Source organism: Hoplias malabaricus, chromosome 15 (assembly GCF_029633855.1).
Source record: "Hoplias malabaricus isolate fHopMal1 chromosome 15, fHopMal1.hap1, whole genome shotgun sequence".
Classification (NCBI taxonomy): domain Eukaryota; kingdom Metazoa; phylum Chordata; class Actinopteri; order Characiformes; family Erythrinidae; genus Hoplias; species Hoplias malabaricus.
Genome location: NC_089814.1, coordinates 24,455,066 through 24,477,791, shown reverse-complemented (window position 1 = coordinate 24,477,791; position 22,726 = coordinate 24,455,066). Strand labels below are relative to the sequence as shown.

General features: G+C 40.9%; 3 protein-coding genes across 5 annotated transcripts in view; 1 reads left to right on the top strand and 2 right to left on the bottom strand.

The window, feature by feature from the left end:
* Positions 1-806: 806 nt before the first annotated feature.
* Positions 807-12,985, bottom strand: uck1 (uridine-cytidine kinase 1). Its single transcript, XM_066645157.1, has 7 exons — positions 12,723-12,985; positions 9,093-9,252; positions 7,689-7,785; positions 5,674-5,816; positions 5,075-5,169; positions 3,970-4,018; positions 807-3,845 (listed from the first exon to the last, which is right to left on the bottom strand). Exons 1-7 carry the CDS (start codon positions 12,810-12,812, stop codon positions 3,646-3,648), a joined length of 834 nt encoding a protein of 277 aa, XP_066501254.1. The 5' UTR covers positions 12,813-12,985; the 3' UTR covers positions 807-3,645.
* A 1,065-nt stretch (positions 12,986-14,050) lies between these two features.
* dnlz (DNL-type zinc finger) lies at positions 14,051-17,695 on the bottom strand. 3 transcript variants are annotated; one of them, XM_066645159.1, is made up of 3 exons: positions 17,635-17,695; positions 14,536-14,675; positions 14,051-14,359 (listed from the first exon to the last, which is right to left on the bottom strand). In XM_066645159.1, the coding sequence occupies exons 1-3, from the start codon at positions 17,662-17,664 to the stop codon at positions 14,197-14,199; spliced, it is 333 nt and encodes a 110-aa protein (XP_066501256.1). In that variant the 5' UTR covers positions 17,665-17,695; the 3' UTR covers positions 14,051-14,196. The 3 variants fall into 3 exon arrangements, with proteins under 3 accessions (XP_066501256.1, XP_066501257.1, XP_066501255.1); XM_066645160.1 differs by lacking the exon at positions 17,635-17,695 and adding an exon at positions 15,413-15,496; XM_066645158.1 differs by lacking the exon at positions 17,635-17,695 and adding an exon at positions 15,092-15,489.
* The window catches only part of lrrc8aa (leucine rich repeat containing 8 VRAC subunit Aa), a 27,016-nt gene continuing 21,123 nt past the window's right edge, over positions 16,834-22,726 (top strand). Inside the window, exon 1 of the mRNA XM_066645156.1 lies at positions 16,834-16,966. The gene's annotated coding sequence lies outside the window, so the exon portion shown is untranslated. The remainder of the gene's footprint in view (positions 16,967-22,726) is intronic.

The window sequence follows — 22,726 nt, the reverse complement described above, 5'->3', positions numbered from 1 at the left end:
AAGGGAATTCTCGGCTTTTCGTCCTCTATTCATAAACCTAAACATGTTTCAGTACTAGGGTGGTCAGATTAATTCAGCAGAGTGCGAATACGGTCATGAGCCATATTCAAACCTCTAGGGCCCATATAAAATATGTAGCACTACTTTAGTAGAGCCACGAATAAAAGCCGAGGTTTTTGAGGTAACCCCAAGCTAACATCGCTATATTTACCTGATCCATCATACAGCAATTAAAAAAAGTTAACAGAAACACTAAAATGGCAATATTTGTATTTTCTGTGATGCCGTATTTTACTAGATCATTTACATACAACGAGCTGTTTGTGTAGCCGCCCTGAATACAATCACGCGTCAAGACAGCTGGGTTTTACGATCACATTCACACCACTGTGTGTCTTCAAATTATTTCATTTTACATATCATTTCAAGCAAAGATACAAACCCACATTATACGACACGGCGGTGGCCAACTGATTTATGAGCTCGTGTGCACCTGTGGCAAGAACCAGGCCTCGCACATGCGCCCTTGGTCGGTCACTCAATCAGTCGGTAAGACAAAATGCTTCTCCTAAAATGATTCAGCAGCACAGAAGATCTAGGAGGTTTTACTAGGAGGCTAAAAATTCATACAGAGAAACAGGTGGACTTCAGTCTGTAACTGTAGAATTACAAAATACTCCAGTGAGGTCAGTGGAGCTGAGAGAATTGACAGAATTTAGACACAAGGTGATGGTCATAATGTTCTGGTTGATGAGTGTATGTTCTCCACAGAAATGTTAAAAACATACAAGCAGACTTTTGCAAGTGAAAGTTATTGTTTAATATTTTTTAAAAGTTTGACATTGAAAAAGCAATAAATTTAATAAGCAATGAATTTAAAAATCTAAGAACTGTTTTACAAGGAGTTCACATTTTTTAAAACCAGCATAACGTAAATAGAAGTGGACACATCTCAAAGCAGAAAATAGAAATCCACAAATATTTATTCACATTCATCTTCTGTTATCACTTCAAACTGATCAGGGCCTACAGGGAATTACTGGGTGATTCAGTTCTTTTTTTGTTTGTTTGTTTTGTTTTTTTGTTTGTTTGTTTGTGAGGAAACCCACACAGACACAGGGAGAACACACCACGCTCCTTACAGAAAGTAACCCAAGGACAAGATCCCAAACCCTGCAGCTGTGTGGCAACTACACTAACTTCAGCACTACATTCACACTGATTAAAATTCCATAAATATGATTAAATATTAAATATTATAATGTTATATTAACATGATTAGATATGTGCGTTTAAGTCGATTAAAACAACAGTCTTGAGTTGAGAACTACTTTAATGTTTAAGGCCCAACTTAAGCAGCCTGATGACCACATCTATGTCCGTGATGATCTGACCACTCCTGTGATCTCTGGTGGAAGTTAGGAGCATGAGATAGTGACTGAGATCTGACAATTATTTTGTGCTATATGATTAAGGTCAAGCCTCGTTCTCTGGAAGGCAGTCATTTAAAAAAAAGAAAAATACACTCCCTGGCAATTTTATGGGAAAAATCCGACGTTGCTGGTGTATGGTTATGGACCGTAACTCAGATGTAGCTGATCTGATTTTGTTAGACATCATGTCTTTCACTAAAACCCTGGCAACACCTCAGTCTCATACATTCCACCACCCCAATAATGTCTGGACTAGACATGAAATTGTATGAAAATTTAATATCACGATTATCATGGCCAAAATGACCACACTTATCAGTATTTTCACTGTATTTCTAAAATGTGCTGAAAAGTTAAAATACTGATACACAAACTGAGAAAAACCTCGTTTCAGTTTTATATTGAACCGAAAACTAAAACATACTACATACTTACTTAAACGGTGTAGTTCATGATTATAATCCAAAATCACTTTTTATAAAATTCAGGTGTTTTTTCCTCGCCATTTGCTAGCTCTCCAGTGCTGAAAACCGGTCCAATGTATTTACAAAGCCCTAGTGTCTGCAAATGAGTAGAAAAATAAACTGGCTTGGGCCGATATGCTAGTGTCTCTCTCTACCCTCATGGCAGAGGCATTTGGAGTATTTTTAGACAACGAAGAGTACTCCAAACATTAAAAGGCACGAACCGAAATGAGGATATTGCTCATGAGTTCTCCATAGGTGAGAAATATAGACTTATTTTTGCCGTTTTGGATCACTTAAAGTGGAAATGTCTCCAAATCCAGCAGAAGGCTAACTCTATTAATGAAAGCACAACAAAACTAAACATCTCGTGTTGCAAATGAGGTTCTGTGGTAATTCAAACAGTGAATAAAAACTTACAGACGAGTTAAACTTCATCCAGTAAACCTTCACATAGTAATATTAACCGTCAGGAATTTTACAGTGAAAATGATAACCCTTTCATGTCTAGTCTGGACAGAAGCCTTGTGGCGAACAGAGGAGAGGGACAAAAAGATTGTGACTGTATCTGTGTAATACCTTACTTTTAAGAAGGGAGATAGAAGAGCTAATTGGACTTGGGACTGGAGCATCGCTGTTCGATCCCCTGGAAAAATGTAAGGAAAAATGGAAGCTGGGGGAGTGAGGGAAAAGCACTTTCTGCTCCCTCAGCATCCACAGCTGAAGTGCCCTTGAGCAAGGTACCTTAGCGCCAACAACTAACCACAGTGGTTTCCCACAGCTCCAGGGGTGTGTGAAGTCTCAGTTCAAGAGATTCACCAAAGATCTCTTCTTCGAACACCTTTTCTAAACGTTTCTATAGACCACAAACTACCACAATGCACTCAGAAGCTAAGTGTTGGCTTATGGGTAAGTCTAATCTGGGATATTTTTTTAACAATTATATTCTTTGCTCTTTGTTCCCTTTAATTGCTAGATTTAACTAAAATGTTCTTTGAAACTTGTGTCTTGAAAAGCGCTAATCAAACTATTTTTTTTTAATTATTTTTGTTATTATTATTTTTATTATTATTACTCTAAACTTAACCTGCACTATATGTTGCTTATTACTTGGTGAAGGATACAGAGAAGATAACCACTTAGCATTGAATGATTAGCATTAGCATCACATTCAAATACAAAGACTCTCTTACACATGTAGTGCTGATTAGTAAATGCAAGCTACTGCAATCCATTACCAAGAATTACAACACTTTGTATCTCCAAAGAGGTGAATCTGCAGTGTCCACTCTGGACGCCCACTGGTCTGCTGAGAGAGCAGGGGTCACAGCTGAATTGTGCATTAACACACGTTCTACAGACTGTAACTATCCACTTATCCACTGGGCATATAACAGAGGTGGAGCTCAGACTGTTCAGTGTGTGGCAGTAGGTGGACATACAACGTAGGGGGTTCTGAAAAGTGAAACGGGTCCTGTTTTCTTTTGGCAGGGGTGACCGGGTCCAGTTCAGATCTGTGTTATTGATCTGAGGTCAGTTTATTCAGGGATTTACTTTAGCAGAGACTCAGGTTGGGCTGAGGACAACTGATCCTAGATCAGTAGATTCTGTCAGTTACCATAACCAAATGGGGTTGTTTGAACAGCAAAAAAGAGACTCTTAAAATGTGATCAGGCTTGACTAAAGTGAGTACTGTGTGTGTGTGTATTATGGGATGCATGCATTGAAACCAACGACCCCTCTCTGCACTAATGTGGCCTCGTGCTGGGTTCCAGGAGCGTGCGCTTTGTAGTCGTGGCCACTGACACACTGGGATTTTCTACTGGATCAGGCACAATCCTCTTTAGGCTCCGCCCATGGGCGTGTCCATTAACAGCTCCTCTCTGCCACTTACAGATATCACCACTCAGGATGTCTTGGATGTGCTGCACGATGAGGTTAATGGCAACTGAGAGAGAAGAAGAGAACAGGCTTTCACAATCCATGCCTTCATTCCTGGGCATCCAGGCACACGTTCCCAAACCCGGAGCGTTTAAGTGCTTTAACCCTGAATGCTTATGAGCAAAACTTACCCATGTTGTCCACTCCACGAGGAATAATCACATCTGCGTATTTCTTGGTCTGACAGAGAGAATTGGAATGAACATTAGTGCAATCAACTGGAATTACAAATACTTCTCTGCATTCTTTATGTATTTGGCTTAAAGTTGAGAGGTAGATTTGGGCCTGAAATATCGCTGGTATGAGATTACCTTAGATTGACAGGGGAGATTGACAGTGCTTTCTCCTCCCTCAAAATCCACAGCTGAAGTCCCCAACAGTTATGCCCGCTCGGGGTGCGTTTGTGTTCACTGCCCCTAGTGCTCTAGTGTGTGTATACTGTCAGAGAGGAGTTAGCTTCCCTCTAAATTTCATTGTACTACTGTGCAATGACCATAAGCATGTTTAATTACTCTCACATTAACTGTATTCTCCGAAACAGGGCATCTTTAGGTTCAATGACTACTGCAGCATTCTGCATGGCACCTACACGACTCGACTCTTTTGCTTTTTCACTGGCCAAATCTGGTACCTGGTTCCTGGAACTAGGTACTATTGTAGTTCCCCGCTCGCTTATATTTCCAACCAAGCAGAGTAGTTACTAAATCGTGATGTGTAAACCTTGCAGAATGCTGATTGGCCAGAGAGACCTGTCAATCACCACGAAATGCAGATCTCCAGCATACTTGCCGCTTGTAAAATACCTAAAGTTACAGCAGCTTTCACATTTGCTTTTATCCGAGTCACAGCGGCAGTTCATAAAATTACCCCTCTTCAGGTGTTCTGAAGAGGTCAAACGCCCCTTGGGTCTGTGGCCAATGAAAATCTCCAGCGAAAGACAAACATGAAACAAGAAAAACTGATCTGTGAGAACTGTGGTGCGGAGTTGCATTCAGTCCAAAAAAGAAAAACAATGCCTGTGGTTACCATTAGAGACAGGGTTTTGCGAAGTCACTGATTCCTATTTCACAGGGGGAGCTGTGCTAGTGGAAAAGAAACTAGCAAGTCAGGCCAATCCCGCCATGAAAGGACTAATGGACATAATAGCACAGCCTAGCCTGTTATGCAAAGTGTTTGTGTGTGTGTATGTGTGAGAGAGAGAATTTGATTAATGTGTGTGTGTTTGTGTTTACTCACTGGAAGACAGAACTCCTCAAATGCAGGTTTAACGAAGGTGGTGTATTGTGTAAGAATCTGCTCCAGGTCACGACCTCTTCCCATGTCCCTCAGAACTGTAGGTAACACACACACACACACGCACACAACAACCAAACATGAGGTAATCACAGTCACCTGGAAAGAATTTCACAAACCCTGAAAAAAGCCTCAGTAAAGCAGATCACCATCTCAACTGGAATGTATATATTGTGTTGACTTTGGGATTTGGGCTTACGTTAAAAATACACAGTAATTATCTATTAACTGCTATTCCTAATATCTGATTAGCTTTTGTCTGAGGTTTGACCACTTCTCTATTATGAAGCATTCTGGAAATTAATGACAATTTTATCAATCTTTTCCAAATATTCTGCTGCCCTTTCTTTATCATTCTGGACACTTCTAATAGATCCTCACTGTCTTCATAGCATCGTGGGAAACTGTAACATGCTGTGTTTTATCCATTTTGCAGATGTGCCTTCAGAAAACTGTGCTTTCAGACTTTTGAAGAGCAGTGTGGGTGCTACAGTGTGCATGCTGACTTTATATCATGTGAGAGTGCGTGAGTGTGTTTTTACCTCTGCGTGAGAGACGAACGTCTGAGTCAGTGTCGACAAACAACTTCATGTGGAACATGTCACGGATCTCCTGAGTGTAGAACACCAGAATTCCCTCAAACAGAACCACATCAGCAGGATACACACAGATCTTCTCCTGCAGCCTACACATACACAAACACACACACACACACACACCCCTATATAAATATTAAGCTCTATGCACTCACATCCCTCAGCCGTCCCCAGATATTTCTCTTGAAGAGCAAGGAGAAAACGTCATGTCCAGCCCCTCTGTGACCCTCTGTTTGCAGCTATGTCTGTCATAAATTACCTACAGAATCTCCTGTTATTCAGATAACTTTAATCTAAGAAAGAGTCTTACAGTGGAACACTTTACCAAAATAAGTCCTCACAGAAACTTGCTGAACTCCTAACCAGGGCCAATTAGGTTTGGGATTATAGGATATAAACACCAATGCAGCCAATCTGGAACACAATCTGATGATGTCTTCGTGATGTCGGTCACATGACATGTTTTAAGTAGGAAAAGCTATATTTCAAGTGTAAAAATCCATTATTACTATATTACAGACATGGACAAATCTGTTGGTACATTTCCATGATAAAAGGAGAACCAAAATTGTTCTCAGAAATAACATGAAATTGGCTAAAGTTGTTGGCAGTTAACGTAACAGACTGTGCTTTTGATTTTGGATTCGACAAAATATTTTAAATAAAACATCAGATAAATGGCATGAAAAAAAAAAGATGTAAACATTTAAAGCTGAAATTCAAAATTTTTTTATAAAAAAAAATGTGCCTACTGGCCACATTTGTGGATCAGGCTCCATTTGTATTTTGATCAGGTGAAATGCAAAAGGAAAGTCTCAAAATCCAAAACCCCGCGACAGGAAATGAACAAAAGGACGTCACGGAAAACACGTGAGTGACTTGCTCCACAAATGCAGATGCAGAAATGTACAAATACATTTTAAATTCGAGACTTTGACTTTACAAACATATGGAATGTAAATTTAAACAAATGTATTTATTTTCGCATAAAATTGTGATATATGAAAACCAAAAACATGTATTTATGAATGTAACTGTATTTGTAAAAATTGCAGACTGTGAGACACAGATTGGGATGTGTTCATTTGTGAACAGTGAAACATATTTGTGACTTGTGTTTAATTTGTGGATTTACATTTACGCATTTGTAAAGTATTTTGAGACTAATCTCTCTCCGTACCTCTAGTGTCTGTAAAAGGCCAAAAAAAAGTGTCTCAGTATGCTAGGCATTCACTCTCTGCTCATGGCAGAGAAACACCATTCAGAGATATTTGACAACTGATACAGACCTCTAACCATTGAAAAGCATGAACCAAGATGAGGATGTTGCTCAAATCCTACTCCATAGGTGGGTAATATTGACTTTTATTGAATTTAGCTGTAGATGGAACTGACTCTAAATTCGGGACAGTGCTAACTGCATTAAAGTAATCACCGACCAAATGTGCTACAAAATTAAACAGTGAATAAAACTTACATACTTTAGCCTATGAGTACCAACAAATCTGTCCAGGCCATTAGCTATAATGCTAAATTCATACCATCTAATTTGTCCACACCTGTATTTTCTAGAGATTTGCCCGGTATGACTTTTTTCCATCATCAGCAGCAGCAGCACCATCATCATTTGTTCTGCTTAATCCTTTCCAGTGTCACGATGGCAACAGGACAATCTAAGAAGCCCAGGCATCTTTATCCCCCACAACTTCTCCTGGCATTCCCACGCCAGCTGGAATTTATGATCCTTCCAGCATGTCCTGCGTCTACCCCGCAGCCCTCGTCCAAGCTGGTATACCAGAGGCATCCTGATCCGATGTCTGAACCACCTCCACTGGCTACTCAGAGCTTACCCAAAGCACAATGTGTAACTTTTAGCTGTGTTTCTTAGTGTTTCTGACTCAGAACTCCTGTCAGATGTGAACTGGCTTTGTGAGATTAACTAGAGTTAGTAGTACACTTGCCTGGAATGAGTGACAAAGTCATATGTAGGAACCTCCACCACCTTCCCTTCTACAATGTCCTTCAGAGTCTGACCCATCAGCTCCGTATCAAATGCATCTAGAAGAGAGGGGCACACATAGATATGTTAAAACTGTTTGGTGAGGAACCCTCCGGACGTGTCTGGTGTCAGAAGAGGTCATCTGTTGCTGCTGCCTTATTGGTCACAGGACACTGTTGTCTGAATGATCTGGGTCAGTGAACCAATCTCACTCCACCACTGTAAAAATGAGGGATAAAAACTCCAGCAGCTCTGCTGTGTCTGATCCACTCATACTAGTGAGCCTTTTCTTATAAAGCCCCCCAACTCTGGAATGATCTTCCAGAAAATGTACGGGACTCAGACACAGTCGCAATCTTCAAATGTAGGCTAAAAACTCATTTGTTTAGTTTATCATTTGGTAGCTAATGCTCCCCCATAGATAAAGGCGGCAGATCCGGGGGGTCCATGGACACAGGGAATTATAGTATACTGAGACGCTGGTGCTGTCGTCCCGCCGCTTCTCGCGATCACTCAGGTTTGTTGACGGTGGAGCGGAGGGATGCCAGTGTTTCAGGATGCTCCCGTGTCTGTGTGTCCTCCTGGTTCTCTCCTTTTAGTTAATGCTGTCATAGTCAGATCTGCCGGAGTCATTAGCCACACTCTGGAAATTTTCATATTTTCTACTTTACAAACACAAAACAGTTAAAAAACTAATTCCATCCCTTTACATCTTTCCGAGTAAACGACTGCCCACCTGTCTGTCTGGACACTGATGGATGACTGTCGAGATCCTCCTCCACGCTTCAGACCAGCTGCCCACGCTCCAGCAACCACCAAGTGCCTTGAAGCTGTCCCTACACTGAAGTTCTCATGGACTACTAACTATCATCACCAGTAGATTGACCAGAGGAGGATGGGTCACCCCTTGTGAGCCTTGGTTCCTCCCAAGGTTTCTTCCTCAGCTGGGGGAGTTTTTCCTTGCCACTGTCGCCCCTGGCTTGCTCACTTGAGGGTTTTACATTTGTCTTTACATTTCATGTCAAATCTTGTCTTACTGGAATTCTGTGAAGCTGCTTTGTGACAACATCAGTTGTGAAAAGCGCTATATAAATAAATTTGATTTGATTTGATTTGATTTAGTGCAACACATACAAACACTACCATATTAGTGTCACTGCAGCGCTGAGAATAATCCACGACCTGTATCATACCTGCTCTGTGGTGGTCCTGACCACTGAAGAACAGGGCGAAAGGAGGCTTTAAAAAGTATGCAAAGCAACAGATGGACTACAGTTTGTGGAACTACAAAGTGCATCTGTATTGTCAGTGGACAATTAGTGTACAAACAAGGAGGTTGATATGTTAAATGTTCCCTTAATTTTACCTGGGTGGTCAAAGTTGTACTGGCCTTTGAGAGCTTTGGCCTTCTGCTCTGGGGTCAGCACTCTGTAGAAACTGTCCTGGCTAACAATGATCACTTTCCTCTGGTGGTGGTCCACCTTGTTCTGCCCCAGCAGCTCCATGATCTTTGCACAGACTGTGGACTGAGACAGAAAGAGAAAAAGAGATAAAAGAAATTCTCGAATCTCAAAGAAATTGTCCCAATCATGTCCTGAACAGGAGTGGCAGAGAACTAGTGCAACTCTGTCGATCCCCAGGTCTGTATTTCCTTAACAGCAGTGTCCGAAGGGACCCTTTAGGGAGGTTTACATACTGTTCCGCTCTTGGAGCTAGTGTAGTCGATTACACAATCACTGACATGGATCCCTCCACTACTAAAGCATTCACTGTCAGACCACAGCTACCAATCTCTGATCACTGTCAAATCAACATTTACCTCAAAAGAATTATTATATTAATCACTACTGATCATATTTACACCTTACACACCCTAATTAACCAACGTGTACATCAACAAAACAAAAGAAATGTTTTTGAGTGTTATATAGACTTTAAAAGCATTTGATTCCATTTGGCATAAAGGATTTTATTATAAAATTCTCCAAAATTGTAAAGTAAATGACTCCAAAATGAGTAAAGTCTATGACATTATTAAATCATATGTCAGTAATAAGCGTGGAGTACAGACTGGTAATAAAAGGACTGAGGACTTCACTCAGGGGTGTGGTGTCTGACAGGGCTGCAGCTTGTCTCCTACTCTCTTTAACATCTATAACCTCTGGCCTGACACTAAATGAAACGGAAGTTTCTCCTCTACGCAGACGACCCGGTGCTGCTGTCACCCACAGAAAAGGAGCTTCAGCAGCACCTGGACCTGCTAGAGAAATACTGTCATACCTGGGCCCCTGTGTAAACCCCACAAAATCTAAAGTAATGATCTTCCAAAAGGAAGCCAGATCTGAGGAAATCAGATATGTTTTCAATCTAGGAGACTCTGCCTTAGATCACATGCTCTCTTATAATTACCTGGGACTGAAAATCAGTGCCTCAAGAGGTTTTGGTCTGGCAATATATGCACTGAAGTTTCCTGATTCCTGAGGCACTGATTTTCAAGACCTGTAGGGCCCTCAGTTCAATCAAGAAACCATTCTCCAAGATGGTTTCCAATTGAAATCTGGCTGAAGATCCAATATCCCAATTCAAATCTGGCTGAAGATCTTTGACAGTGTAATCCTGCCCATTGCGCTCTATGGTAATGAAGTCTAGGGTCCACTCAGTCATTATGACTACACTCGATGGGACAGGCATGATTTTAAATATCCAATGAAAAACCCCAACGAATGCATGCAGGGCTGAATTAGGCAGATTCCCTTTAATCATAGACATTGAAAAAAAAGCTCTTACATTTTGGATGCATCTTAAATCAAGTCCAACAACAAGCCTGCAGTTTCAGTGCCCCCCCACCCATCCCAAGAGTTGAACCCTGAAAAGAGTCCCCTGTGTCAGCTGGCCCAGAGACTCACTACTAACCCCCACTCTCTGACCTGCACTGCTTCCCAAACACCAATTAGAATAAACCAAATCATTAAACACAGCAGAACTACTTATCTGGAACATTGGAGAAACCAAATTCATAATCAGAACTGTTATCTGACCCTAAAATATGAATATGTATTGGCTGAATATCTCCTCACTGTCCGAGATACGAATCAGAAACTGATCCTCACCAAATACAGACTGAGTGACCACAGCCTGGCCATGGAGAGAGGCCGACTCAAAAAACCCCAAGGTCCCAAGAGAAGCCAGAGTTTGTGGTCAGTGTGAGACAGGGGAAGTAGAGACAGAGGTGCACTTGATACTGTACTGCGCAAAAACATGAAGTCATACGAAATAAATCATTTAACAAATTTTAAAAACAAACAATTTCAGGACAGTAGATGATTATGAGAAATGACATGTTTCTGAATGTCACACACTCCGGGACAATGGGTAAACACACACACACACACACAGCCATCTAATAATACTGCAATATATTTAGTATGTCTATATGTATATCTTTTTACATAAATACAGTCTGAATTATTTATTTTCTTTTTGTCTATATAATTTTATATTTTATCATTACTTATACTTTACTGTTGTAATGCTGTGACACTACATATGTACATTTGTCATGTCAATAAAGTTTGGATTTGATAGGAGAGAGAGAGAGAGAGAGAGAGAGAGAGAGAGAGAGAGAGAGAGAGAGAGAGAGAGAGAGAGAGAAACGTTTGACCTATTTACCACCACAGAGATTACTCTGCCTCAGGTGACCCCTGGCCTGGACATGAGGAGCTCTCTGATGTGGTGTATTACTAGACTTGATGTGAGGACACTATATTTATAGGTCACTGAGGGCAACATTTACTGAGCACAGGCAGATTACATTACACCGTGTGTCTGTGTGTGTTGTGGGGTTTACGCCAAAAGACGTATTCTGAATGAATAAGTTGTCAGCACCGTGGAGGGAGCACCAGTCCTTCACAGGTCGGCACACACTCACTTATTCACTCACACATTCGGACACCTTTGATTAGCCATTCCACCTACCAATGTGAGTTTTTAGACAGTGTTTTTTGAAAGGAAACTCACGCCAACACAGGGAGAACACAACAAACTCCTCACAGACAGTCACCCAGAACAGGGCTTGAACCCACAACCCCAGGGCCCTGGAGCTGTGTGACAGTTACACTACCTGTTGCTACCTTGTCAAAATGTGCTGCCATAGTGTACTTTTATATGTACAGTTGTTTAAATAAAGCAGTAGGTAAGATAAATGTAGTGTATCAGAAAATGTTGCTTAGGAGATAAATCCCCTTATTAAAGAAGTTTTAAGATCATTTTAGTGATAAGAAATGGTTTTATAGTTTTTACATTTAACTTGCAGTGTATTTTTGGAACACTCAAGCAAATAACAGTAAACCACGATTGTGTAATGCACCGGAGAAAAACAGCTTTATCATGTAAAACACGAACACTTTAAAAATGATGGTTCTGAGCATGCGCAGAGCTGCAAAGTAGCACATTTCGACAAGGTAGCACATCTCGATAGAACACCTGTTGTGCCGCCCAGGCTAATATTAAAAGGCGTGTAGTTCCATGTGTCGTGAATGAAAATGACGGTATATTTATATCTAAAGCATTTTTAAGGCATTTCAGGACGTTTTTTCTGATAATAACTTACACATCTGTATCTCTGACAAGAGAAGTGTTTAGAGGTGGACTTTAACCCTTACGCATTATTTTCATGACACTGCATAATTAACCTTTATATTCTTTTTCTTCTTCTAACCCATTTCTGTAGCGAGTTTGCAGTTCTCCTCCTAGTGTGTCTAGTTTTTTACTATTTATTTATTTACTTAATTGCATTATTTGGCTTTGTAAGAACTGTATTTTCTAATCCCAGTCTTCCAAACCGCTCCATGTTCCCTACCTAGCAAACATGTCAACGTAAGAACGGGTTTATGTTTAAACTACTGCTGTGAAGTCAGAATGTCTTGACGGAAGCAGGCAAACTCCGTTAGAATTTAACCTGTGTGTTTAAGGTGGATTATTTAAGGTCGTAACTTACCTTCCCGCTGGCTGTTCCTCCACTCACCCCGATGAGGAAGGGCCGATGGAGCGGCCGCTCCGCTTCACTTCCCGGGTCTAAAGTGCTCATCTCTGCGCGGTGTGTGCAGCGGCTGTGTCTCGGTCTGTACCGCGGGAATAAAGCGCTGTTTACCACAAGAATCCAGGCTGGTGGAGACAATCCTGGAGGGCAGTGTTTCTATCCGTCACCCACACAGTATTTTTTCTTCCCTTTTCTGTTTTGTTTCTGAGGAGCTGCGTCACCGCTGAGTGAGCCACTGCGCAGCCGTAAATTCTCCTTAAATCAGACCAGAAAAACAAACTACCGCTTCTAAAATGATTTTAACTCTCATTATCCCTTCGTGTTAGTTTGCTAAGCTAAAGTTTCCAAGGCGACTAAACTGTTATTAAAAGAGAAAAATAAATGGGAATGTCGTTGTTATTTCAACACCAGAGGGAGACAAACTCCATTTATTCAAGTGGCGTGTCTAAAATACAGGACTGAATAAATACCGGGGATTGAAATCACTGAGGACTGAACCTACACTAAAGATTAAACTCACCCTGAGGACTAACCCAACACTGTAGATTAAAACCACTCTGAGGACTGAACCTAAACTGAGGATTAAAACCACTCTAAGGACTGACACCCCACCCCATAAAATCATTTTTGAGGCTGTGCTATTTGTTTTTCTTAAAGGTGACATCTGTCGTCGTCGTGTCGCCCCCCCACCCCCTTAGAACTCAAACCGTGAATAAAAACTTACAAGTTACTTCTGACAAGTTAAACTTCAGCTATGTACAAGCAACTGTTGTTTTTGTCCCTTAAACATACCTTTCTACATTAAAACACACAGACCTTCTGGTCGTAAACAAACCAGAGGGAACAGTGTTTCTCAGCAATCTTAGACATTCCTATTAAGTTTCTAAGGGAAACCTACACTGGGCTTTGTCATTTTGATTAACTGAGTCTCTCCATGTCTGTGTTGTAATTTGGTTTTCCAAGAGTACTCAGTTCTACTCAAGTACAGGGCTATGCTTTAATATGAGTCTGGGTTCAGTCCTCAGAGTGATTTTAATCCTCAGTGTATGTTTAGTCCTCAGGGTGAGATTAACCCTCAGTCTGGGTTTCCTTTCATAAAAAAAAAAGTATGCAACTCCTGAGATATTATTTACTCAGTTTGTTGTTAATCTACTTTTACTCTACTCCATTTGTATGTTAAGACATATAGAGTGATTATTATATACTTATAGAACATCTATTCATGTAACAAATTATTATATAAAAAACATTCAATAAATATAATGTTTTTTCATTTAATCCAACTATTGTTTTAAAAATCCATTTGAAATATACTTAGCAAAATACAGAAGCAATGTACATTTATGATAAAGTAGATGAAGAGTGATGAAGTAGCAGCTTAGAGTTCATGACTGAAGCAGAGGAGAGAAAAGCCTAAAGTCTCTATCATCAATCAAGATTTTTCAGAGCCATCCGTTAGAGGTAGAGTGTTCTGTCCATCTTCTCTGTTCTGCTCCGCTTCTTTAAACGTTTCTTCTGCAACAATTTCAATGCCAGCATCTCCTTCAATTCTCCTCACCTTCTCTCCTTTGGCTCCAAGGATCTCCTCGATGTTCCTACAAGAATAAACAGACACACTTGATTGAAGTCCACACAGTGCATTTACTCTGGATCTTTAAACTCTACTCTGAGGTCCACACAGGATGTGACTTTGGCCAGCTGTGGGTTTACCACATCCACTACATTTGAAATGAGCTGGGGGTGGAGTTAAAACCTCAGTATAAACACGCACCTCTTTCCCTGGAGATCAGAGAACCAGCCTAGATTATCTGCAATGATGTGATGGTTCCCACAACCTGGACACGTGACAATGACCACTCCTTTGTGATACGCAATCTTGGAGATCTTCTTCATAGAGCGAGTGCTGCACACCTGCAAAAAAGGGAAAGAAAACACACCTGAGACATACGCTCAGATCCAGTTTGTGTTAACAATGATACATACACAAGGCAACACATGAACTCCTTCTACACTCATTGTGCTCCACTGACCCCACTGTGCTCCACTGACCATACCGGAGCACTGTATAGTTCCACAATTAAAAGCAAAGCTTCCTCATATTTTCACTGTTTAAACAACGAAATTTAGTAGGTTGTCTAAAGATGCACCCGAATGTAACCTGCTTTGTGGGGTTCCTGATCATTGAAGAACATGGTGAAAAAGACCCAATAAAGAATGTAAGCAACAACTGGACTCCAGTAACTGGAGAATTACGAAGTGCATCTGTAAAGTCAGTTTGTTTGTTTATTGTCTTTTTTTCACCAGATGGTATATGTCACTCCTCCTACCTTACAGGTGTACACCAGGTGGTAATGTGTGGACTGGGTTTGACCCAAAGCTTCACTCCAGAAACGAGGAGACGTTGTAAAAGTGCGCAAACTGGTGAAGCTGGGACCGAGACAGAGAGAAAGTGCAGGTAAAGCAGTGGGGGGTGAAAGTCTACAGGACAGCGGCGGAGTGAGTGAGGAAGCAGGCGCTCTGCCCTCCGCGGAACTGAGCACACGCAGTCCGCGTGAGAACACGCAGAGACAGGATCTCGGAGGCCACATGGAGACACGAGTGATAGACAGAGAGCGCTCTGATCTGACCGGACAGGATAGGGCACTCACGATAACACCAACACATGCAGTCGGTGACGTCACATCTCCTTCTTTTTCGGAGTGTGTTACATCAGAGGTTTAACCTCATTATCGCCATCTACAGTACGCAACAGCAAACTCCTGAAATTTAAAGGTGCAGTAGGCAATTTTATTTAATGTTCTATTATAATTTGACAGTAATACCACTTTGTGTCTTAACTCATAATGATTCAGACAAATTCCCCTTTTAGAACTTTACAAAATAAATAAATAAATAAATAAAACTATCACCGGGCGGCGTCTGTGAGGAGTTGGTGTGTTCTCCCCGTGTCCGCGTGGGTTTCCTCCGGGTGCTCCGGTTTCCTCCCACAGTCCAAAAACACACGTTGGTAGGTGGATTGGCGACTCGAAAGTGTCCGTAGGTGTGAGTGTGTGTGTGTCTGTGTTGCCCTGTGAAGGACTGGCGCCCCCTCCCGCCTTGCGCCCCATGATTCCAGGTAGGCTCTGGACCCACCGCGACCCTGAATTGGATAAGCGGTTACAGATAATGAATGAATTAATTAATTAATAAATGAACTTTCACCAGTGGGCAATGTGCATAATAAGGATTTATATTATCAGACAATTGAGTCATTCATGATTCAGAATAGACCAGTAGCATTACCTCACATTTACTGGAGTTTTACATTTACAACTCCATTAAATGTGAACACTTTCTAACTAATTGCTTAATTAATTTATTCATTTGTTCGTTTTCTGCACCCAGTTCATCCAGTTCAGGATTGAGCTGATTCCGGATCACTCACATCAAAGTAACAATGACAGAGGAAAAGCTCTGTGCAAATTGATGCTTCAATTTTCTATAAAGACTTCTGAAGAGGTTAATGTTATTCCTGTTTTTTTTTTTTTTTTAACTCTAAGCTCTGGTATCCCTTTGTTAAAAGAGTATGTTGGTTTATGATGTAGTTTGCAGATTTGTGTGCTGTAAAGTGCAGTGTGGCAACGTTTCAACAGCTGGTTTAGTCCCATACTTATAATTGTTAACATCTCTGTGTGCAAACAGTAATCTAAGGAAGTTTGCATTAAACTAAGACTGGCTGGATCTAAGACTGGCTGGATTGCTGTGGGAACGTGGTTTTGCACGGGAATTAAGTGAGAGCTCAGTGAGAAACTCTGACGTGGACTTCAGAATGGAATTCCCCTATATTGAGAACAAAGAGGTTACTTCTTTGTTACTGGCAGTGTTGTTCAGAGACGATACCTCGAAATTTATTTTCCACGGTAAAACTATATGATATACTATGGGAAATAAGCACCTAATCTATGTACTAGACACAAGGCTAGTGCGCAGGGATCAAGTCCACCGCTTGATAGGCACCCTTTTGGGTCAGATCTCACGCAGAACCGCAGCGTGGCGCTGATTGGTCCTGCCCCGCCGACCGTAATTGTGACGCAGGTCTCTGGGCGTGCCCCCAGTGCGTTCCTGGGCACGGTAGTGAGTAAGTGTCGGCGGCGCTGCTACGGGAGATGTGGTGCTCATGTGCGACCCTGCGGAGACACAACACGGTCGCGGGAACACAGCCGGTGAGTGCGGGTTTTCCTCATGTTTCGGGTGTTTGTGGACTGTGTGGTGTGTTTGGTTGTGTTGTGGAACTTAAGCGTGGAGTGTAGGATTGAGTGCGGTAACAGAAGATCCTCTTGTGTCCAGTCCTGTTCAGTTCAGTCTGGAATCCAGCCCTTACTCCTACAGCAGCGCAGAGCCTGAAGGATAGGCCCTACTCAAAACTACGCTCACACTCAACACTGTACTTGCAGTCAACAGTGTATTCACACTCAACACTTTTCACACATCAAACACACTACTACTCGACACTGTAAGCACTAATTACCCAACATCAAACAGTACTCACACTCTACACTTTACCTCACACTCAATAAATGCAGCATTAATTATAAAAATAGTGTTAAATATAGTTTTATACATACTTAATATACGTATACCATACTTATATTCATCACTCATACTAATGCACTGTACACAACACATCATACTCATATTCACCAGTCATACTCAACACTGTACAACATGCCATCCTCATATTTAACACTATTAAACACACCATGCTCATTTTCACCACTCATACTCCACACTGTACTCAACAAACCACAAACCATACTCGCACATATACATCAACACAGTACTCAACACACCTGTCGTATTCACCACTCATACTCAGTACTGTACAACATACCCCGGGGCCCACTGAGACGGTGGACCACATTTGGCCTTCTGAGGGCGAAGTTGGAGGTTCACTAGAGTTTTGCACAACGTTTTCCAGAATAAAAGTCTCTGTGTATTTAAAATCTGTTTGAGGAGATTAAACATTTGTTATATCCTGTACAGGACAGTAATCTTGAGTGGTCCGATGGTGGACCAGCAGTGGTCTACAGTCAGTGGTGTGCTAGCCTTTTTATGCCAGTGGATCGATATATGCTTGCTGTCTGGGACTGTACAACAAACCATACTCATTCAACACCAATGCTCAACGCACCATGCTCATATTCACCACTCAAACTCAACACACCAATCTCATATTCAACACTCGTACTCAGTACTGTACAACATACCATACTCATTTACCACTAATACTCAAAACACCATACTCATATTCCACATTTATACTCATTACTGTACTTAACAATCAACGCTTTACTCAACACACCAGTCATATTCAACACTCAAACTCAACATTGTACTCAACACATTTTATTCACCCCACACTGTACTCAACACTGTACCCAAAACTCTGCCCTGTATTCAACACATCACACTCATACTCAATAATGTACTCAACACATCATACTCATATTCAATATTTTTAGGACATGTAGGACTCTGTGTTGGGGGACCTGAACTGTGATGGCTGGATTTTCCAAGTCCAGCTCCAGAAGCAAGACGTCAGAGTAGTTACGGGATCATTTAATCCAGATTAGCGTTTCAGCAAGTGAAAAGTTCTCTGCTGAACTTGTGAAGTGAAATTGTTTGTATTGTTTTGAGAAAACCTACAAGCCACATTTACATGCAGCCTGATAAATCAGTTAATAATCTGACTAATAGCTCAGTCAGAATGGAATGTATCCATGTATACACCTCGCTCGGAATAGAGTAATCTGATTGAGGTCGTTTCGAATGCATTTTTTATCTGATTGTACGAGGTGGGTAATTCTTTAAATGATCAGTTAAATAGAATAATAATAATAGGTGTGTAAACATCTGTATCTGATTACACACAGTTAACCAATCTAAAAACATATGTACATTCGGTGTATGAGCTGAGCTTGTACATGGCAACAGAACCACACATTATTATTATTATTATTACCATTTAGCTCTTTCTTTCTCTCTCTCGGATCTGACTGTCCCTGTGTGAGTTGGGCATGATGTCTTTCCCTCGAGTACAGTAAACTCCTGTAACACACTGCAGCTCCTCTCACTCTGACCCCTGCAGATGCTTGTTGTCATGGTAACTTCTATACTACCTGGTACTCTGCACATCATTTTGGCTTGGATTATTGCTACCCGTATATAAACTTTAATTTTAAACCGATTGGTCAGTGAAGTGTATGTATAAACACCTCAGTGTGTACTGTAATTGGAATTAATTCAATTAGATCGGAAAAGTCCTTGCATGTAAACATAGCCAATGATTTGGTTGTGAGGAGTCGGATTGCAGACGTCCTGTCCTCACAGCTGGAAGAGAGCCATTTACCCGGGACCCAGGGGTCAGTGGGATGCACTAAAATTAAAGTTCCGCAGGGCACTAAGATTTCTGGGAACATTGTGACGTCTGTGTTGCCTTACGATAATTAAGGACTTCAGTAAGATGATCCTTCTATACATTTATTTTTCAGCAGGGGCCATTTCAACTCTCCTAAGGGATGGTCATGGCAAGCGTGAGTGATAAATGTTTTTAAATGCCACTGTCTGTTCTGCGAGTGAATCTCCTTCGGCTGCAGATTTTTCTGAGATGATAGATAGTTTTCTCATTTGTGGATAATATCCATCTCCAGGCCACTTCATGTAGATCATGATGACCTGAATTTATTTTTTATAATTTATTTTTAAGTAAAATGTAGATCTCAAACCAAAAAATGTTGGCCCCTCTGACCTAAGACACATGGTCTTAGAGACACTGTTGTAGTCCTATAGATCATGCCAGGAGTCCTAGAGTAGGGTTGGGCAGTATAATAATAGTACCATATACCGCAGTATTTAAAAATGTGGACGGAATCTCAAAATGAGGGCAGTAATTTAAAATTACGATGCGTGTTTGGTGTGTCAAATTTCTGTGTCTTTAAGTACAAGGCCAGAGTTAATTTATGTGCATTAAAGAGAGAGCCATCGGGAGGACCCACTGACTGCTGATATCACGATCTAAAAATGGGTGGGGAAAAATCCCAGTAGCCCACTGCAGTTGAGACTTTAGTGCTGAGTTTGGGTTGTAAGAGAGGAATGAATTTGATAACAGGGAAAATACTCAGAAGACGCTTCACTCAACTTTGTGCTCAGAGGTATGAGGGTGAAAAGGAGTTCTAGGGGAAATCATTTGCTGTGGTACGCTAAACCACAAGTGGCTGTTAGCTGGCCAGCTATGATTCCGAACAGTATAGAGCCTGTCTTATTTTGCATATTTTTGAACTGTTCTGTTCCTCCAGTTCCAAATTTGCTAAGAAACTTTTTTTTAATCTTCAACACATATGTCGGTGTGCAGTCAGGTTGTGCTGAGCTGAAGTGCACAGCACCAAAAACCCTTCACTCGATTTTGTGCACACATATATGCTCACAGATATAAAGCTCACACACACTGTGATAGTTGTGTAGCTTTCACTCAGACCTGCCTGATACCTGTCAAGCAGATACTAGAGGTCACTAATGGGCATTTTTGCATGCTTCCTACTCTCAGATCATCCACATGCAGACCCTGAGCAGAAATGGGCCTAAGAAACTGGTCTCAAATCAGCCTGATTACAGCCTGAATCCTGGGGAGAAGGTGTGGTAAATGGTGGTGAGTTTTGTCTGACCCCAAAGCAGTGACAGCCGGCTCACTAAACCATGTTTGAGGTTTGTCTTCAGGTCTCCCAAGAGCCACTGTGGCATGCTATAATTAGTGGCGTCCTTTTACTCGCTGAGCATTATTGTGGCGCAGGTCTGGGTTTAGCACAGGAAGAGAGTTTACCGCGGCTGTGTTTATAGCATCACTGCTGAGTACGAGCTTACTGTGGTAGTTTCTGATTTTGTCTGGTTATTGCCCATTGCTGGTTTATTCCTGTTAACATTGGGTCAGTTTGTGTGATGGAGAAATTGTCACATTTTTGACCCCAGCCAAAACACAGCTGTGTGACCACAGCTGGACACAACATGAAAGAATGAACAGGCAGTATCAAACATGGATAGGTTCTTGAAGCGTGGCTGCATCTGTAGCTGCTCAGGCTGTGGAAGTGCGGTCCTCGTTATGGAATGAAGAGTGTTACAGCATGTTGAAACAAGGAGTGGCTTATCAATCTTACATCCATAACCTCTGGCCGCAGAATCCATACTCTGCATGCTCACAGGAAATAGGAAAGGAGAGCTCATGAACACAAAGCTTGTAAACACATGCGAGGCAGTATGTGTTGTTGTTTGTTTGTTTTTAATAAGTTGTTTCGTTTCATATTTATTGACCAATAAGACGTCTCAGGCATTCTATCCAGTATTACAGACTTGCCGCTTGTTCAACCTTAAATGGAGCAGTACTCCATTTCACCTTAAACTATAATACACTATAATTATGTTTGAGTGCTTTTTCCCCTCCATCTTAAATTGTGAAGACATTCTGAGATTCTTTTACTTTCTATTCCAACAGGGCTTGGTAACATTCTGCTGTCAACTATGACATTAAAGGCAACATTGACGTTCAGATTCTTAGGATATTTCTACACCAACTCCACCTACCAACATTTTCTAGTTCTCCAGTCTGTTTGCGAAAACCAGTCTAATGTGTTTTTGAAGCCCCTGTCTGTAAATGGGTTAAAAAAAATATGTTAGGCTTTCTCTGTCTGCTTACGATGGACAAACAGCATAATGGAGGTTTTTAGACAAAGGATAGACCTCCAAATGTTGACAAGCACAGAGATGAGGATATTGCTCTATTCCTGTTCTATAAGTGGGTAATATTTTTGCTGTAGTTGGAACTGACTCTGTATTCAGGAGAGTGCTAACTGCATGAAAGTTGACACAGACTGAAAGTGCCCCAAAACTACACCTCAAGTCCCAAATGAGTTTCTTTGGTAATTCAAAGAGTGAATACAAACTTACAGGCAAGGCAAGTTTATTTATAGAGCATCTTTCATACAAAAGCAATTCAAAGTTCTTTACAGAAAAAAACAGTTAAATTAAAAGCAAGAATAAAAATAATAAAAATCCAATAAAACAATTACAATATTGCAATAAAAGGAAATACATAAAAAGAATAAAAGAAAACATTATAAAAATGATTAAAACAATTAAAAATGCAAAATAGATTAATAAAGTAAAATAAAAAAACAAAACAAAAAAAAGGACTTAAGTGCCGTTACTGAATAAAAGTGTAGAGTATTTTAGACTGAGCTGTAGTTGCCCAAACAGGAATGGTTTAAGTTTTGATTTAAAAGTGTCTAAAGTCAGGGCTCTTCAGCTGGTTCCATTTAAGAGCGGCATAGTAGATAAACGCTGCTTCTCCATGTTTAGTTCATGTTTAGTGAGAACTCTGGCAGCTGCATTTAGAATCAGCTGAAGCTGTTTAATGGTCTTTTTTGGAAGTCCAGTTAAGAGACCATTACAGTAATCAGTTCTGCTAGAAATAAAGGCATGGATAAGTTTCTCCAGGTCTGGTTTAGTCAGAAAAATCTTACTGATGTTCTTAAGATGGTAAAATGCTGATCTAGTAACTGCTTTAATACGACACTAAAACTGAGATCTGAGTCCACGAATACACCAAGGTTGCGAGACAGTTCTTTAGATTTGAGGCCTCTCAAGTCCAGATTCACAGGCAATCTGTCTCTCTCATTGCTGTTCCCAAATAGTATAATCTCTGTTTTATCTTTATTCAGATGCAGAAAGTAATGTCCCATCCAGTTGTTGATGTTTTCACTTGCTTAATGAGTCAACTGGACCAGAGTCGTTTGGGGACAGGGCCAAGTAAATCTGAGTATCATCTGCATAGCTGTGATAGGACAGCCCATAGTCCGGTAGAATCTGGCCAAGAGGAAGCATGTACAAATTAAATAAAAATGGACCAGGTTAGCCATATACAATCAATCAGTTCC

Excerpts from the sequence above, each read along its gene's own strand:
- dnlz (XM_066645158.1), bottom strand. The coding sequence starts at position 15,352 with ATGTGGCCTCCGAGATCCTGTCTCTGCGTGTTCTCACGCGGACTGCGT. Across the intron at positions 14,676-15,091 it reads ACCTGGTGTACACCTGTAAG|GTGTGCAGCACTCGCTCTAT; the intron begins GTAGGAGGAGTG and ends CCTTTTTTGCAG. Across the intron at positions 14,360-14,535 it reads TCTGATCTCCAGGGAAAGAG|GAACATCGAGGAGATCCTTG; the intron begins GTGCGTGTTTAT and ends TTATTCTTGTAG.
- uck1 (XM_066645157.1), bottom strand. The coding sequence starts at position 12,812 with ATGAGCACTTTAGACCCGGGAAGTGAAGCGGAGCGGCCGCTCCATCGG. Across the intron at positions 5,817-7,688 it reads GACTTTGTCACTCATTCCAG|GCTGCAGGAGAAGATCTGTG; the intron begins GCAAGTGTACTA and ends GTGTATGTGTAG. Across the intron at positions 5,170-5,673 it reads CGTTCGTCTCTCACGCAGAG|TTCTGAGGGACATGGGAAGA; the intron begins GTAAAAACACAC and ends TGTTACCTACAG.